This window comes from Pogona vitticeps, chromosome 1, assembly GCF_051106095.1.
Source record: "Pogona vitticeps strain Pit_001003342236 chromosome 1, PviZW2.1, whole genome shotgun sequence".
Lineage (NCBI taxonomy): Eukaryota > Metazoa > Chordata > Lepidosauria > Squamata > Agamidae > Pogona > Pogona vitticeps.
Window position 1 is genome coordinate 110,318,837 of NC_135783.1, and position 19,600 is coordinate 110,338,436.

Below are 19,600 nucleotides of genomic sequence, written 5' to 3' on the forward strand. Positions count from 1 at the left end.
GTTTCAGTAACAGCAGGGAAGTAACATTCTTTCTTACAATTGTGGGTATGGCATGAGCATGATTATGAATAACCCAGAGAAGATGATATGGGATTCATATTGAAGTTCCAAAGTGGTAGCCTTCCTGCCTCTTCCTTCATTTCAAGTGTTTCTTTCCCTTATCTGTCTTAGGCTCCAAGTAGTCTTATGGAGACACTTGAACAGCATTTGAACAGTTTGGAAGGAAAGAAACCTGGAAACAGGTATATGGATTTACACGTCAACTTGCTATACTTTGAGGCTTGCAGCTAAACAAGCTCTATAGCATTCAGACTGTAGTAAAATCAACAGATGTCTGGTAGGCTTTAGGTTGCTAGCTGTATTTGCATTTTTTTACATTTATGCAAAGTTTTATTATATGATTGTTGCATTCATTATATATGCAATAATATTGTGGTGTGCACTGTTCTGAGTGTCTTCACACAGAAGAATGGCATTTAACTGAATATATATATCTTCTTCCCATAAGAAGTACTTGTCATAGCCTAGCAAGAAATGAACGGCACGTTCAGGGTAATAATTAATCCCCATTCCCATAAATTGCTGGCCTTCCCATTGCTTCTCCTGTGATACTTTCCCTCATTCTTGCCCAGACATTTTAATGTAGGGATAATGTCTTGAGAGAGTCTAACTACTTCCTGTTTCCAGCAGATGTAATAACAGCATAAAATTACACCAGGTCCCTCTGTGTACATACAAATGCATGAAGGTTGGCTAGCCTTAATGAAGTCTACTGTGTTTCAGAATGTCCCTTTCAAACTAGGTATTGCATGTATGTGACAAAATGCTAGCAAGAGGTACGTCTACTCCATTTTACTATATATAGTGGTAGTTATAAACACCATTAAAAGTGTTAAGCAAGTGTAAAGCACTTCTGATATCTATACTAGTGAGTTGCCCTTTCCACAGTGCCTACCAAAGGTGTGTATAAAATGGTGTGCTCTGTCACTTGTTGTCAGTGGCCTTTGAGGAGGAAAGCCTAGGCAAGATCACCTGGTGCACTTTCCATCTGCCAGTGACACACACCAATATACATAGTTAAACAATTTTGTTGAAGAATAATTTGTAGATGGGTAATAAAAGGCCACATCTTGGACTGGATGGAGCAAAACGTTATTGGTACAGTATAAGGAGAATATCCTAGCACTGGGTGACCTGTCTACCACCTGATGCCATTCTCCCAGCCCCCTACTCTGGGCAGCAAAGGATTGGTGACCTGCTGTTCGTATAGACCTCCCTGGGCACAAGACCACTAAAGGGAAGACCCACCATCACTAGTTATGGAAAACTGTGGCAGCTCTCCCAGTCCCCCACCCCTCAATCCCCATTGGAGGAGATCTCTTGCCTGGGATATGGCAAAACGCCCACCTCCCGTGCCCAAGATCTGGGTACTACAAAACATAGTGAACAACATTGTCTTTCTCCTCTCCATCGATCTGTCCAGCACTTTTAACAACATGGCTATGTATGTGCAAGGGTGTGGTGGGTGAGTGAAGTTGAAGTGAAGGCTCCTGGAGCACAGATTGAAGCTTCTCTTATAGCCTTCTCTTACATCTATGAAAACTATTCCTGGTTCGCTAGAGAAGGCCCTACATCCTCTAGCTCAGCTAGCCTTTTTCCTATTATCTGTACTCCTGATGCCCAGATGCAAGGCAGGTAACCTGGCAGCAGGATACCCACATCTTGGGACTCACGAGACCACAAACAAGTTACTGGTTGACCCAACTTCTGAGTTGCCATTTTCTTGAACCATACGGTTCCAGACATTCATCTTACTCAATTTATTTGCATTCATGATTCAGTATTATATTTGTTTAAATATTGCAGTCATTTTATCACGGGAATTAAAATGAGCATCATAAATGTAACTGTTTTTGTCTTCCTTTTGGCATCTTTTTTCTGCTGGTGACTCCAAAAGCTGTGACATTGCATGCATTTGTAATGTCACAGTGTAATCCAATTCAAGATTATAGTAATCAAATATAATAAACTTCAAAACAAGTCCATTTTTACTAAATAAGACATTATTGTGATCTCACATTCGTGTGGACATTATTTGTTTTGGGAAATTCAGGCTTCTTTTGTCCTGCATTAATTGGCTGATAAATTATTTCTAGACTTTTTGTATGCTATGTGTACTACTCTTGCATAGATAAATATTTAAGTACCTTGTTTATTACTTTAGGAAGAAATAAACATAAACTGGCAGTAACAAATCTTTCTTTGTATGTGCCTCCCTTTTGTTTATGCACATGGCTGTTCTGCAACTTAGTGAGGGGTAAGTAAATAAAAACACTCATGGTAATGCACGAATATATTTTAACATATCTTCTAGTAAATGGATAAGGTTACCTAGTTTCCTGAATGCCACTTTTGCCCATAATATACAGTCAGACCTGGTTATTTCTTCACAAAATGAAATGTCTATGAATTATTCAGGTAAAAGGAAATCGAAACATTTTAAAATGGTTGATCCCAATAAAAGCATTGTCTTGTGGTCAATTCAGGATTTTAATTTTAAAAAAATTAGAGATCAGCATAGCTGTCCTTGTTTTTTCTTTAAAAAAATAGTTACAGTTCTAATGCATTCTGAGCTAATTGTGCTCTCTAGCTTAATAGATAGGTCTCTATTTACCACTGAAGAACACTCTTTTGTAGCAGTATGCAGAAGGGCCACTGTAAATGTTCTGGAACAAAAAGCCTTTAGTCAGTGTCAAAGAAGCACTGATCAATACTCTGGTTTGGTTAGTGTGGGTTAAATGTTATTTAGGGAGAGAAATCATTAATAGATGAGACTTATTTTATGGAACCGTTTTGATCTGGATTTTTTTGTACTTGGCATGGAAAAATATAATATTGTATCCTCCTTTTAGTAGAATAAGCAGCCCTTTAAAATTAAATTATAAATTATCTTATAGATGTTGTAGTGTTCAACTCCACTTTTATAAGACCTAACAGTTCATATTCCAGGCTTTGGGAGCATAAGTTCAGAAATGCACAAATCTCAGTTGTTGTTCATTGTCTACTATGATCTTATACTCAAGCGTACTTAACATATTCCTAAAATTTTTCATTTGAATTTTTTTACATTAATTCTTTTAGCTCTGGTGCCCCTTCACCTCTGAGCAAGGTAAATATTGAATGTTTTATTTTGCTAATACTGTAATAATGAATCTCTTGATGCCCTCAGTTGTCTTTGTTGACAGATTCATTTTCTATGGGCGGGAAGTATTTTCATATGGAAAAAAAATATCATATTCATTCACACATCTTTGGCTGCTTACTAAAAGCTTCATCGTAAATGCTTGTTTGCCCAACAACTAAAAATTTTAATATATACTTAATAATATCACAAGGAGAGAGGTGGCTAGATGTGCCAGAGTTGCCAACCCTGTTACGGATCCTCATCACTGATTTTAAGTCATTTGTGAATATATTTAATACTACTAATCCCAGTATAGATCCCAGGGCACTCCACTGGCTGCTTTCTTAAATTATGAGGACTCTTGCTTATTGATATTTGTACCTCTCCTAACTTACAATATATGGTCTACATAAGTTTCAATTGTCATGATTGAAAGTAGGTTCTAAACATTCAGAAAATATTAAACTTCCTAGCACTCTATTTTAACTATTCCTTTCCTGAGATTACTTTCCAGTTTGAACACACAGAATTCTTGAGCACTGTCACTATTCCAAATGCTTTGAGAACACATATATTTTATATTGGCCTTTTCAGCGGTTAAATTTAAAGTTGCCTCCTCTCTAGGCAATGTTAAATTAAAAAAATGTCCTCTCTAGGGATGTGGTGGCGCAGCGGGCTAAACCGTAGAAGCCTGTGCTGCAGGGTCGGAAGACCAGCAGTCGTAAGATCGAATCCACGCGATGGAGTGAGCTCCCATCGCTTTGTCCCAGCTCCTCGCCAACCTAGCAGTTCGAAAGCATGTAAATGCGAATAGATAAATAGGGACCACCTCAGTGGGAAGGTAACAGCATTCCGTGTCTAAGTCGCACTGGCCATGTGACCACGGAAGATTGTCTTTGGACAAACGCTGGCTCTATGGCTTGGAAACGGGGATGAGCACCGCCCCCTAGAGTCGAACATGACTGGACAAAAATTGTCAAGGGTAACCTTAACCTTAACCTCTCTAGTAGATTATGGCTAAAATCTTCTTGCTTTACTATGAAAGTGATGTGATTTTGGAAGCAAATAGCACCAAATTAAGAAATCATTCTAGACATTATCGGTTGCATATTGAGCCAAACAGCCCAGTATGCAAAAGATAACATCTGTGGTCATTTCTTAACACAGTGCAATTGGCCTCCTTTACAACATCCAGCTTAACTAGGCAAAAGGATTTGGGTCTGGGACTGTTTCACGATAAAGACATTTATCAGATCCAGAAATGCTATTTTCACAGCCTGAACAAACATAATTACAGTTATAGATAAAGATCGATTTCATGGATTACATAAGGACACCCTTTACTTATTATTTTTAATACTTCTGTACCAAGAGTCCCAGTATTTTCTTGTTTGAAACCATACAGTATGTCTAATCAGGCAGAGAGAGAAACTAAAGAGCTTTGTGCAGAAATATTTGCCTTGGACACTTCTGTATTAAAGTGTCAGACTGTGAAATTCTGAAAGTGAACATGGAATGATATTTTTCTTTCAAGGGTCCAAAGGAGGATTTAGTTTCTTCTGTCTATTATGAAGTTAATGGCTGCAAAAATATATTCAGTTTTTAAGCCTTTAAATGGGGTATCTAGTATTCAGAGGACAAGTCTTCTGTAGCTTGTACAAAGTTGACAACTTGACAAGGTGAGGGAATGCCTTTATCACTAGCCTCCTATAACAAAGGAGCTCCCTTGACTCCTCAGATATGCTGAGGGGATCTTTTCTGAGGTGGATGTTGGCTGGATGCCAGTATCTGTTATGACATGGAAATCTGAGATCTTGCAAAGCTGCTGATCCCCTAATTATATTTAGTTGTTGTGAACTAGAGACCTAAAATTCAAGGGACAAGTTGAGAGCAGCCTTCTGAATTGCTGTTAATACAGTAATGGCTTTATCACCCTGATTTAGTCCCTTCCTACTAACTAGCCAAAATAATTAAGCAATTTAAACCTGCAGTGTTTTTCAGCAGCTTAGGGGATTGTGAAATACTTTTAAGTCAGACTTCTATATAAACCACCTGCTTTGACTTAAAGCGCTTAGAGAGTGTGGGTTTTCTTTCAGAAATAGCGACTTCTGGAGTCTTGCTCCAAATTGTAGTTTTAGAAGAGGTAACTGTGTCGGGCCAAAACAAAATAAGAAATTTAAAAAATAAAGAAGATAAAAATATTGTAGCATCTTACAAATTAATTGCTATATTTTAATGTGAGCTTTTGAAAGACTGGACAAGTCCACTTTCTCATGTCTGAGAAAGTGGTCTTATCCACAAAAAATCACATTAAAATGTAGCAGTTAATCTTCAAGGCTCAACAGCATTTTTTCTCTTCTTTATATTATTTTTTTCTTTTGCTCCGGATTGGAATCCTGTCATGGGGGAAGATGTGCTTTTACCACCATCACCACCTCTGCTGAGAGCTGAAGCAGCTTCCCTTATTTCTAAAATTTGTATGAAAGAAGGGCAGGGTCTCCAGTAGAGAGGGGGAGACATGATGTTAAAACATGTCATGACTATGTAGCAATATGTAGATTGTGTTAAAAGTGGCTACAAGGAGGGGCTGCAGGTGATCTTTAAGTACACCATGGGCTTTTGAGACAAGGTCCTGAACATCTTCTTGTGCCCCCCGACACTTATTAATTCTGCTTGATTATGCTGCATTTTAAATAGGACTTTTCCGAACTCTGAAAGAAATGGCAATCACTTGATTTGGCAAGTGAAATGGCAATCACATACAGGCCTGCACCTCACATCTCGTTTACCCTTAAACACAATTCCTTATTTTAAAAAAAAGTGCTTAAGTATTCCGAGGAGTATTTATTTTATTATTATTATTTTGCAAGCCACATCATGTTTGTACCTCAACCATATTTACCCTCGTTTAAATATAGCAGTTCATACAGAAAACATACCCTTCAATTAAATAAGATTCATGATATGTAATGTTCATAGTTTCAGAATGGAGGAGTCCTGCTAAGGTTGCAGGGCAGATCTTTCAGGGAAAAATATTTTTATGATGGTTAGATTTTTGGTCTTTTCATCTCTTGTTTGTGGGGAAAATACAAGAAATTGTTAAGGCAACAGCTACTGAAAAATTTAAGATATTCCTTTTTTCATTGTGTGTTTATGACTTTTTCTTGTCCAGTCTTCTCCAGCGACAACTGTTACATCTCCTAATTCTACCCCGGCAAAAACTGTTGATACTTCTCCTCCACTTGATCTCTTTGCAACATCTTCTACAGCAGCTCCAGTCAGGTTAGTTTGGCAGTACATAAAATAAAATGCTGGGTTTAAAGAGAAATAATAAAGGGGAATTTGCCACTTTTACAGATATCTTGGGTTGTTTCTCCCTCTGTCACATAGTTTTGAGGGTTTGATGAACAACTTTGGTGAAACTGCTGCAGATTCAATCAGCTAAATGTAAAGCATGAGTGGGGACAACTTGAAGGTTTCTATGTGGCCTACACAGTCCTGCCATGCACTGATGCAACTCTAGCTTTTAGTTTTATGAGGCAGGAGAAGCAAGAAGGAAAGGGAAGTATCAGGCCTGTTCCTCACCTAGGTGTACCACAAAGTCTATCTGCCTCTGCTGCCTGTAGCAGCCGTGGTGCAGATGAATCAACTATAGGAAACAGATTTACAGCTGTACCACCATAAATACTTGTAGTTGGCCTCGGGGTCATTCACCTGAATGCCCCTTCACTGTTGATTGTTAACATTTGCAGACTAGTTTCCACCCTGTACAGAATTTAACAATTACAGTTGTAGGTTTTATCACAGAGGTTTTTCTGTCTTATTTCCACAATAGTGCTTCCAAACCCTCCAGTGATCTACTGGATCTCCAGCCAGACTTCACATCTACTACAGCACAAGCAGCTTCAGCGGCACCTGGTGGGGCAACGTCCTGGGGAGGTAAACCTTCTAAACTCAGAACTCTTAAGTATCTTTCAGAGGAATGCCAGTCCTGCATATTGGTAACATTATTTTTTTTCCAGTCTGCCTCACTGTACTACTTGGCTGCTACTTGACTTCCTTCCCTCCACCCCCAGTGGTGGCCTCACCACAGGCTTTGTGAATCAGTTCATCTTTCATAACGTGTGTTAGAACTGTTGTATTAAACAGGCAAAGCTGCTGCTGAAAAATAATAGGAAACTTTTTATTAGGAATATCTTAGAAAGCCTATATTTCTCCTATGTGTATCACAACCACTGTTGGAACCAACCGACCCAGGAACTTCTGGTAGAGTTGGTTTAAAGCAGGCTTGTCCAACCTGCAGCCCGTGGGCTGCATGTGGCCCAGGTTGGCTCGTAATGCGGCCCAGTGCAATTTTTTATTTTTAAAGAAATTCCAAAGTTTCAAGTTACACTGCCGGCGCTTGCGGCCGGAATGCGGCTGTGGCACGTCACAACAGTGGGGGGGAGAGGGAAGGAAGGAAGGAACGGGAGGGGAGAGGGGGGCTGCGTGACTGCATTGCGTCATCCCCGTCAATAGGTGGACCCCCCTCCCGGCCCTATAAAGCCGCCGGAGTCAAAGCTGGCAGCCTCTGCTGTCTGAGATCACAGCTGCCGGTAAGGGCGCTTGGAGCAGGGCTGCGGAGGATGGCTGGAGCTGCCCCCCATGTGGCCCAAACCAAATTCATGTGCGGCCCAAACCAAATTTTCATCTTCTGATGTGGCCCAGGGAAGGTGAAAGGTTGGACACCCCTGGTTTAAAGTAAAGTACTGTACTGCAACAATCAAAGCAAGCTTGAAGTAGAACTAGTTTTTAGAAATTAGCATTATTATTATTTTTTACTTTTGCAGTTTAGCTAGTTTGAAATTACATGAAAAAATTGTTCTCAAAGCTTTTGTGTTTGATCAGTTCTAGGTTGATCTTGTGCTATATGGAAATACCAGGAATGGCCAGTGGGGTGACTGCAGGGCGAAAAAAACTAATGTTACTCCTAGTGACCAGAGAAGCAGGCTTCATTCTCCAAAGGCTGTAATAAGATTAGTATACTGCAACCATCTTTCCTATTTTCAGTATACAATCCTCACTGGTAGGATGATGCATCCTTCATCCAGGAGAGCTTCTCTGTTTTTAGTGGTAGTAGTTATTTACTTCTAGCTCATCAGCCACTCTTGGGAGGCATGTTTCAGGTATCCCTTAAGAAAAAGCCACACAAAATTAGATTTTTTTTCTTGTATTTCGAAGAAGGGAGTGCCTGGGCGAAAAAAAGAATTATATAGTATAATGCTGGAAGCTTTCACTGCAACTTATAGAGCCTTATAGAGTTAAGCTGTCTGGAAATTTATTTGAACAGTGTTATGATCTGAGATAAGTAGAGTTTCAAGGAAGGAAGGAAGGGAGGGAGGGAGGGAGGGAGGGAGGGTTAGATCTACCATCCCTCAATAGCATAATCTTTAGGAAGCATTGAAACTTACCATGTCCACAACAAACATTAAGAAAAACAATTCCAATTCAGCACCTGATTGTGTTCATTTACTTCATTGTGAATCCTGTTTCATGTGTCGTCATGTTGTGAAATTTATTTTTGTTATTGTTCTGGCAAGTCTACCATCTCTGGCTATATCGAAAATGGCTCTCCATTTCTGCTAATCAGCATACCACTAGAAAAGTAAAGCTCAGATCCTGAAATGCTTTCTCATTTTACATTTGATTTGCCTCTAACAAAAAGGCTGAATCTTTAACTGTTGTGCTTTAAGTCTCTTCTTCTGTAGAAGGAATGTGACACTTAAAACTCAAGTGCCTTAAATTGTCATTAAATATGCAGAACTTTGGAAGCACGGTGGAGGCTGCCAGAACACAAAAAGCTTTTTAGCACCTACTCAGAACATTAAAGCCTGGAATATATGGGAACTTAAAACACATTAAGGAGATGTAAATTTTAGGTACAATCTAAACATAGTATTTGTGGGTAGAAATTTATAATACAATACAGGTTTGTGGGACGTGGGGTGTTTTAACTGATGGTGTTTTAACTGCTTAATCACATAAACATATTCAAGTTGCTTCGAACAACTTCTGGTGGGGTAGCTGTGTTCACTTGTAAGAAAACATTAAAATCTTGAATCACATTTTTAAAGGTTAAAAATGCATGCATTATGGGGTAGGTTTTAAGAATTAGGGCCCACTTCAGACTGTCATGTCTGCCATGGCTGTCATAGCTACTGGAAGTTATTACCATGGAACACACAAAATTTAGCCACATGAAGGCGAAATCCATCGATCTGATACACCTAATGATCAGCCAGTCCATAAAAGCATGTGATGTAAATAAGTATGTTAGTCTTTAAGGTGCTGCAGAATTCTTAGCTGTATTTTAATTCAAAGAGGAATTCGGATTTCAAAATACTGAAGTGACTACTTTTGTTTGCTCAGAATTAAAATGCAGCTTCTACGTTATGATAATTTCTCTTCATAGTAGTGGTAATGGCAGTAACTATAGTAGCAAAGTCAGGATGTGTGTTGTTTTACAAGGTAGAAGAGGCCAGTTTCCTGCCCCAAAGTTTACAAAGTTCTCCGGGACCCCCAAAAGAGAAATAATTTCACCACAGTTAATCCTGAAACTTTATACTCATCAGGGCATCATAGCTCATGGCCCACCATGCCTAGTACAGCTCAGAAGATATATAGTATTGTGAACAACCAAATTTTTATTATCCTCTCTTTTTTTCCTGCCTGCCTGGTATTGCAAAAACAGAATGTACCTGACAGAGTGGTACATGGCTTTTGGGTCGTGTTCTATTTGATGAGTTTAAGGCAACATAACATTATGCCTAGTAAACTTTTTCAGAACTATGGCAGTGGGGCACCCACTATTGTGAGATCTTAATTATCTTGCATTGCTGGGCATTTTGGAAATGGTTAGAAGAGAAGAAGGCATTGAGAACGATCAATGATCGCTTGCTTTTAGGTGCCACATCTGCAATCTGTGCAGGAGTTCTTCTTCTCCATTTCAGCGCATCTGCCAGACATGTTTCTTGGATAAGGGGTGGGGGAGTAGTGTATTTTTCTGTTCATGCGCTCCCTGTGGAGGGTGAATGGGATGTGCTGAAAGTGTGGTTTTTCTCTTTATAAAGGCTGAGATGTCATTTCTGCATGGAGGGTTCCTGCAGGATATGTTTGCTTCTGAAAGTGCATTCAAAATCCTTTAAGATGAGGGAAGAAGATGGCTGTTGATGATCACTGTTGTCAGAGATACTGTATCAGTCGTTAAATAAAATTTCCATAACTATAACCCATGAAGTCCTCCAGACTATAATGATAGTTAGAGCTGAGGTTAAATAGGGCACTGGTGAAGGAATGCATTTGGCACCACCACAGCCAGTTTTTCAGGGCCACCTGGAGGGTTTAATGGCACCTGAGGTAGGTGTGATGTTTGGAGGCCTTGGTGTTGCCACCTATAAGAACGCAAAGCTTAAGGTTATACATGTGTATCTTAATTTTGTTTCCAGTCAAATTGTGGGTTTATTTTGCCATCCATAAGAGATCGAATTGATATTAAGCATATGCTTTTATTTTAATTTTTGTTCCATTCACTTCACTACTATTCATATCTGTCATCTTTGTGCTTAATATCTGAGTGAAAAAGAACAGCAAGGCAACAAGTGTTCATGTTTTGTCCTACATTATGCATCTGTGATCAAATGTATTCTGCACTTTTCCGACAGCATTTCAGATTGTGTCTGAGAGATAAGGGGCAGCTGAATAATAGCAGTGTGAGCAGACCACTAGAGCCACAAGGGCCACTGAATATCAAATAATGGTGTGCCATCTCCTTCTGTCCCAGACACTTTTTGAGAAATTTCAAACCACCATAAAAGTGTGTTGAATGTAGATACTTATGTACTCAGATAGTGATCACATGATCTACAGTAGTACCTCAGTTTACGGATTTAATGCGTTCTACGGAACTTATGTAATACAAAAAATTCATAAACCAAAATGCAGCTTGCCATAGGGAATGGGGGCGGCATTATAAACCTCCAGGCACAATGCATCCTGGGGAAACAAACGCGTAAACCAAGGCATTATTTTCTATGGATTTCCATTCGTAAACTGAAAATTACATTAACCAAGGCTTTCGTAAACCAAGGTAATACTGTACTGTACTTGCATCAGTTTCAAATCTGCTCTAAATGTCAAAGGAATCAGCTGCATGGGAAAGTAGGAGATGGGGATGGAACAAACAAGTCTTTTATCCTTTCTTAGAGAGGCTTTCCTCTCCTGCTGTCTTCAGTGGTGCAGCTAGATCTGGGCCTTGAAATAGAAATGTAGCATTCCCTAGAAAACAACAGACGGAGGTGACAGTAGCAAAAAAAAGGTCTGGCTTTTTAGCACCTGCACTGACAGGGATATCTGAAGTTCTACCAACATTTGTCAGACACTTCCTGGTTGCTGCAGCATTTGTTCTGATTTTTTTTTAAAAAAAAACACCCTCCCAAGGGAAACTAGATTGGCTCCATCCGCAAGCAGGCAAAGACCTTTCTCTTTGGGCAGGCTTTCCTTTAATAACTGTTGGTCTGTGAGGGGTTTTTTGAATGGATTGTTGTGCACTGCTGTTTCAAATGTGTTTTAGTATTGATTTTATTACAATTTTTAATATAATACTTGCTTAATTCTTTTTTATATTCTTTTATATTCTTTTATATTCTTTTTTAATACCTAGTGTTTTTAGCATTTAAATATTATCTTTTTAATGGTGTAAGCTGCCTTGGGCTCCTTTTAAGGAGAAAGGCGGGATAAAAATGTTTTGTTGAATTTTTTAAAAGCAACTGGTTGGGCTGGCTGCTTAGATATATACATGGTTGCAGGTGCTTACCGTATTTTTCGCTACATAAGACGCACCTTTCCATAAGACGCACCAATTTTTTAGGCGAAGAAAACAGGAAAATATAATCTGTTTTCTTCACTCCATAAGACGCACAGACTTTCCACCCCCCTGTTTTGTGGGGGAAAAGTGTGTCTTATGGTGCGAAAAATACGGTACTTTATAATTATTAATTTAAGCACATAAGGAGTGGGTGGAGTTATTATTTCTTTTACTTGCATGATAAAGCCACCATGTTTCATAATGCCTGAGTAGAGACTAACTGTCAGCTTTGTTTCATGTAGAAGAAGGTCCATGATGGTAGTAAAGCTGTATTGAACATTTTCCATAAAGTTGTAATTTCAACAATAGCGGTTTAGTTTCTCAACTTCTGGTGCACTGTTTGCATAGTCCATGGATCAGTTAGTGGAATGGGGTCGAGTGTTTGTCTTGTGCAATTGCTCCTTTTTTCTCACTCTCTTGTTTTAAATGGCATGTAGAGAGAGAAACTACACTAGACAGTGATTTGTAGAGTGACCAAAATACTGTATCTAAGTATGAACAGATTTCAGGGGCTTCTCAGAAAATGCAAAAGAAAAATGTTTAGGTAGATTATGTAAATCTATAAGAAACTCATAAGCAACATTTGCTTTGTTTGACGGTATTAGTCTTTAGTTTTATGGCTGGCTGGCCTTACTAGCTAAGCAAAAATTGTGGTTACCCAAATCTACCCTTGCTAACGATGCATCTCTCTAGGAGTGAGCAGGTGAGTTGGTTGCTTGCTTGTTTTTTTAAGTGGAAATCAAAAGTGAGGAGTCTGACAGCTTGACAGGTTTTCAGACAGACTGTATAGGTTGTTTTGCTACCAAATAAATACCGTTGGTGATGTCTTCTAAATAGTTTGCTCTTTGGAGATAACAGCTGCTGAAAGCCTTGTTTCTGAACAGTGAAGGCAATAATGCCCTGGAGGCCCTACCTCCAAGAAAACCGATTGGGGAATTTTTTACTCCAGCCACTTACCCACATAGAGAGAGGAAATGCTGGACATCTCTCCTTCAAGCGGCCAAGCAAACCCCAGCCATGCTTGTAGCCCTTATAACTTTGACGCTGAGAAAGATGCAGAGAGACTGTTGAGCAGTTCCTGGGACAATCTCTGCCCACTGCAAGAGCTTCAAATGCTAAAGAAAGGCTGGTCACTAATTGCAGTTACTAAGGCAATCAAAAATGTACTGAGGCTTTTTCAAGGTTATTGGCAGTAGAAATCTCGAGAGCAGAGGACTATGGAATCTGAAGTTGTTACACACTTGGTGTTAAATCATAACTCTGCAATGGTAGCTTCCAGCTTGCATTAAAATGGGTTGCGTATCCAGTTTGAGCCTTTTGAATGGCTCCGCTTCCATGTTTTTGCAGATTACAGGATTAAAAATAGGTATTTTCAGGAGTGGAAAGATACTTTGTTCAAGGGCTGGGGTGTGGAAAGAGAAGATCAAAATGATATTCTATCAGTAATCTTGTTTATTATGTTGCACATGGCTAGCTCCATTCTGATTGTTATTTTCAGAGTTCAGTAACGTTTGCTGTCAGTGGACTTATGACTGTGTGCGTTAACTTCCTCTTCTCAGTGGTGATGAAAAATAAAATGGCACATACTTTGCTAAGGAGATGCACCACATTAATCTTGATTATTAATTGTGGGTTGGATAAAGTAGATTTAGGGAGGCCTCCATTACTTAAGAAGTCTTTGTTTTTAGGAGCTTTGGAAAAGGAAAAGAGACTGCACCATATAAAACCATATGCAAAGTACGACTGGCATATCTGGAAAATAGAGCAGCATCCTCTTGAGTTGAAATAGTCCTACATTGGGAGAGAATGACTTCTGGATAGCGTGCATGTTGACTCTGGCAGTTCTGTTAACTCTCTTATTTCTTTACATTGCTATCTTCTAATGGACAATGTTGCAGACCTCTTGGGAGAGGGTGAGTAATGCTTGATTTCTAACCAGTTATTCCAATTATTCTTTTTTTAATGTAAAACTAGCCTAGTCCTGCATCTTTTTGCTCCTCTCTCTTTTTTGCAATATAGTATTAGTTTGGTTCCTCCCTTCCCTATGTTCTGCTCACTCTTTCCATTTGATCTTCACATATGGACACATGTAGACAGTTTGGCTGCGCTTTCCGGTGTTACCTCTGAGCCACAGATTTCAGATCCATTCGCAACAGAGGCCACCCCAGCTTCTACTGCTACATCTACTGAAATAACTGCATCTACTACAAATACAGCTGCTACTGCTACTACTGCTGCTGCTGCAGAAGTGGATCTCTTTGGAGGTTAGTTTAGCCGCATAGTATCTGTCTGCCCCCACTTTCCCTTCTCTAGTTCCTCAACAAAGAGTTGGAGGGGGAAAAACAGTGCTAAAAACCAGTATATTTTTGTATCGCTGGTAGAATTGGCAAAATGTAATTCTTATGAGATCTGGAATGCTGAATTTTGCAAAGGTGGGGTTCATCTTGGTAGTAGTGTCCATGGAAACACTGCATAAGCCAAACTACATGCCAATGAAAGAACTATATTAAATAGCATGAAACACTACCTGTACATCAGAAGTGGAGGCTAAGGGCCAAAGGTGATGAGGATTTTGACCTATGTTGAGATCTGATGAAACTCACCCTGTTTTTGAATATGTGATTTGACATAAGGGGATCCCGAGCAGTCCAAATGTGCCATAGGGTGTAGTTCTGAAGCTTAGGCAGGAAAAGTGGACTTGGGATATCTAGACTGAAACTGTTAACAAAATGCATTGTCAATTGTGAATAGTGCACAGGCTGCTGTGTCAACAGTGAACATGCATGAGAGGAGTCACAGACATAGTCACAGACTCCTCTAGTAAAGGCTCATTGCTGACACAGCTGCTGCTGCAGACGAATGGCTATGATCAACCCTGGTCCAGATATAAAACCTTGTATGTTTGATGTGAATGTGCGCGCATGCAGTAGAGATATAGTAGTTAGTTTGTAGTTAGCTGCAGTGTGATATCAGTGCAAGCCTAGTGAAGCAAGAGAGCGAAGGAGACTCAAATATTCTTCATCTTCTTTTGGTAAGTGTATTTCATAGGATAGCAGGACTTTACTAAAAATAAGCTTTTTAGGAAAAGGTAACTTTTAGAAAGCATACTGTAAATTGAAAATGCAGCTCAGGTAAACAAAGTGTGTTCTGTAGTACAGCGATGAAGTTGCTTTCAGTATTTTAATGTGGCTTTCAGATAAAGATTATGGTTTATGTTACCAGAGGAGAAAATTTTGGAACCAAAATGTTCTCAATCCAGTGGTTGGACAACTGCCATACAGTTTGCTGAATTTTATTAAGTAAACAGCAGCAACCTGAAGTGCTTCATTTATGAGTTTTACACAATGGGATCTTGGCAGACTCCATTTCCTGTTGCTCTTCTCTTGTTTTTTTTTTTTTTGCTCTTCAGTAGATCTAAAACCAGCTTTAACCTGTTCTGTTGCAGTTCAGATGCATGTCTCCGTGAGCTTTTTAGAATAGCTGGCATCAGTATTTTTGTATGTTTAGATATACAGTTTCAGCATTAAATTATCATTATCTTAACAGCATGTGAAACTTTCTGTGTTTGGAGAAAAAGTAATTTAAAACATTTTTCTTGGGTTTTCCTATGGCTGCCGAGCATTGAGAGGGTAGGGTTTCCAGGTTGCAACTCAGAACTTTCTGAACAACCATCAGAACTTTCTTCTTTCCTCTTTAAAAGTCCAACAGCTTCTCCTCTTCTCTTTCTTGACCCACATCCTCTCAGAGTTGCTGGAGTGAGCAGGATTAATACTTCAGCAAAGCAGTCTGGGTTGTGTGTATCATGAGAGAGAAATAGAAAAAGCTTCAGCTGTTGGACTCCTTCATGATCACAGGGCAAAGGCAAGAAATCTTTTCTGACCTGAGGGCTGGATTGCAACTTGGGAACCCTCCCATGGCCCAGATAATAAGCAGAGGATCTGACCAATATCCAAAGTGGGCAAAGTCACTTCCCTCCCTTTTTCTCCACATGCACGCACACCTCCACCCACCCTTCCAACCCACACCTTCTCAGTTTTTCCCTGTCTAGCACTGAGAGAAGACCCTTTCAGATGGGGGAAAGATTCTCCTCACCTTCCCCCCCCCCCGGTTGTTTCTTTTCAAAGGTCTTATTAGTTTTATATTGGGTTCCTTTGGGGGAGAAAGGTGGGATAGAAATATTATAAATAAATAATCTGATTGGTTGTTAATCACCTTGGAGCAAAAATATATATGTCCTACCTCAAAAAGCAAAACAGGAGGGCTGGGTGGACAGCACTGAAGGAGCAAAGCTGAGGAAAAGCCACCGTTGGCAGTAGAGGCATCTGAGGTTCTTTTTCAGCTGAACCTCACCTGGCTTCTGGCCGGCATTCTGCCTCTGTCAGTGCTGTAGTTGGGCTGTGTGCTCTGTACAAAGTATGAAGAGACGGTGTGAGTTGGCTACTTGGGCTCTCAGCCATAGGTGAGTAGCCAAATGGAGGAGAAGGAAGGACTTTTAATTTGGTTTTAATAAATTGGTAAAAAACAAACAAACCTCTAATCCCCTGCCATTCTGAACAAGCTGAACCACAATAAACCATACTTTGAGGGAGGACATATAATGTATACCTAAAAGTCATGAATTCCATCACAAAAAATACCAAATCAAGACTTAAGTCCTTTGAAGGGCTGGAAAACCTTCAGTATCACCAGTTAAAAACTGAGTACATTAAGGAGAACAAATCTTCTATCTGGAAGAGCCCAAATTCTTCCTTTTTCAGTGCTGGGCAAGGAAAAAAAGCTTATCTCCAATTGGTAGGAAGTCAGGCCTTTTGGCTAAGGAGAAGAAGAGTAGGACTACGGAAGGGCATCACATGGGGAGGAAGGAACACTCCTTTAAACAAAGCATTTCTGTAACCTAAGATGCATTGCCTGCAGATGCCTCAACATTTGTCCCACCAGCAGCTTGCTTGAATTTAATATGAAGGATTGTGTCCTGCAAAGCAGGAGGTATAGCAATATTTTGGAAACTCAACCAAACACCTACTGTGAGATCGCATTAATACAAAGTACACCTGCTGCCTTAATCTTACTAATGGAAGTCAGTCTATGCTCCTTCTAGATGATGCTGAGGGCATGATTGTGGAAACATTTAGGCAGAATAATCATGGTTATTGTACAGAAGCACTCCTGCCAGGTATCCTGTATTCAGGGTCAGGGATAGCAGTGCGAGACAAAAAGTGGTCACTGGTAAGGGTTGGATAATGCAAACCTACTCATTCCAAAGTCCAATTCATTCATTATTTACCCAGTTTTCTTCAGCAAAGTGCCTGCCTCCTCCCCTCTCCATCATTCCTTTCTCCATGTGGAGAGCAGTGTCTCTCCAGAGGAGAGGATCATGCTGGAAAATCAGGGTTTTTGCTCACATGCAAAGCCTACCTGTGAGTAGAAACCTTTTCTCTGCAGACGCAGTGCCTTCACCTAGTGAAAATAGTGATGGAGAACGGAGGAGTTAGATGCTCACTTCCTAAGCGTTTAGACGCTCACTTCCTAAGTGTTTTGGTAAATCAAGAACGAATAAATCGAAAATGTTAATAGCATTATATAATTAGAAGCTTTGTGTACTGGTTCTCCAGTACTCGTCCTAGAGATCTTGTTGCAGCAAGATATATTCTTATTGCTATAAATAAGGAAGGGTTCTCGTTAGCAATATAGATAGTTGTTGTTTTCAAAGAAATAACTGTATTAGTCTGGGCAAGCTTAGCAAGACAAAAATAATAAAATACGTAAAATAAAAATCAAAAACGTTGTTGCACCTTTAAGATTAATGGTTATATTTCAGAGTGACTTTTCATGTCAATAGAAATGAATGTAACCACAAGGTCACTTAGAAATATGACAATCTTTATGGTGCCACAATGTGGGTTTTTTTGGAATAATTTGGTTCCAAAATCTTAGGAAATGCCAGTCTTACACCTGCTGTTGAAATACTGTATATGTAAGAGAGTTTTCACCAAACAGGAAAATCTTGATTTCTTAATTGCCATTAATTTAACTTCATGATTTCATAGAATTTGTTGGTATTTTTCTCCTTTTTTTTTCTGTGGATGTTACATGAGCATGCTATTTAGAACCCTTATACAATAAACATCTTACTACTTTTTGCAAACCTACGTACTTGGCCTGCAAATGCAGGCTGTCACTGATATGTCACTTAATATAAATATGTTGCTTGAGCAAACAGGATGGCTTACAGAAACTGTAAGTGTTTGGGGGTTGGGGAGCCCACACACAATAAATTAATTGAATGAATCCGAGAACGCACTACATTTCTATTTGTATAAGGGAAATCTTGTATGCGATTTAACCTGGTGCTTTTACTATATTTTTCTTCTTTTTAATTCTTCTTAATTTCTGTTCCTCAAACTGCACTCAAGATGCCTTTGCAGCTTCTCCTGGTGAAGCCCCTGCAGCACCTGAAGGGGCGGCAGCACCAGCTACCCCAACCCCTGTAGCAGCAGCTCTTGATGCATGTTCAGGAAATGGTGGGTCCCATCTTGTTAGCTAGTCTGTCATTGTCGTGTGTGTTGTACGTATTAAAATAAACTACATGGCAGTATATTTTGTCTCCTTCCTACATGCCCTGCCCTGACAATATTTCCTATGGATATTCAGGCATTCATTCTGATCTGTCCAGCATACCTCCAAATTTTAGATCTTGCATCAACAAAACAGTGTTATTTTTTTCCACTTCTTTAATAAAAAACGTGAACCATGCATGTTCAGCTGTGGGAACGTTCTATGATTGCTCTGCTTCCTTCTCTAATAAGGTTATAAAACTTCAGGAACTGTTGCCTTAGTCTAGCAAAACACTTTATTTTAGGGGGAAATTAAAAAATCTTGCATATTTAAGATGCAGGCGAATGAGATTAGCTTCAATCTATGTTTTTCTGTTTTGTGTGTGAACAATGCACTAATATGTACATGTGGTTTTTAATCCACACTCTGTGTGGTTTTTCCCAATCTCCTTCCCTACTGATCCTATATATATATATATATTCTGCCCTTTCCTTTCTACAAGACCCCTTTGCCCCATCTGAAGGCAGTGCAGAGGCTGCTCAAGAGCTCGACCTCTTTGCTATGAAGCCAACTGAGACCAGCGTTCCTGTAGTTACCCCTACAACTAGTGCAGCTGCTCCAGTTCCCGCAAGTACTCCTGCTCCAGCTGTTGCCGTGGCCCCTCCAGCCCCTGCTACAACTGCTACTACTACTACCACTACCACTACTGCTACCACATCTGCTACTACTACCACTACTACCACCTCTGCTCCTCCTCCTGCTCTAGATATCTTTGGTGGTAATTTGTTTTTAACTCTTTTTTAACATCCCTGGATTAATTGATCTCAGATGTACAGCATCTGCAAAAAAATAATAATTTGCATGTATACTGTATGTGACAATTACTTTGGGAAAGAAACAAAACTTTCCAGGTTGGACCTGCGAAAACTGAAAAGGCTTGTCTCCTAGAAATGAGTTAA

The 19,600-nt window shown here is 39.6% G+C and overlaps 1 protein-coding gene across 3 annotated transcripts in view; it reads left to right on the forward strand.

The window, feature by feature from the left end:
• The window catches only part of SNAP91 (synaptosome associated protein 91), an 89,352-nt gene that overhangs the window by 50,000 nt on the left and 19,752 nt on the right, over positions 1-19,600 (forward strand). For 2 of the 3 annotated variants that reach the window (XM_072999131.2, XM_072999134.2), the window contains exon 10: positions 172-2,255. In XM_072999131.2, coding sequence (XP_072855232.1) covers positions 172-291 — 120 coding nt within the window. In that variant the 3' untranslated portion in view covers positions 292-2,255. Of the gene's footprint in view, positions 1-171; positions 2,256-2,311; positions 2,318-3,141; positions 3,170-6,356; positions 6,467-7,019; positions 7,124-13,984; positions 14,000-14,179; positions 14,351-18,499; positions 18,608-19,143; positions 19,420-19,600 lie in introns of those variants that run through there. The other variant, XM_020793423.3, reaches the window with a different exon arrangement.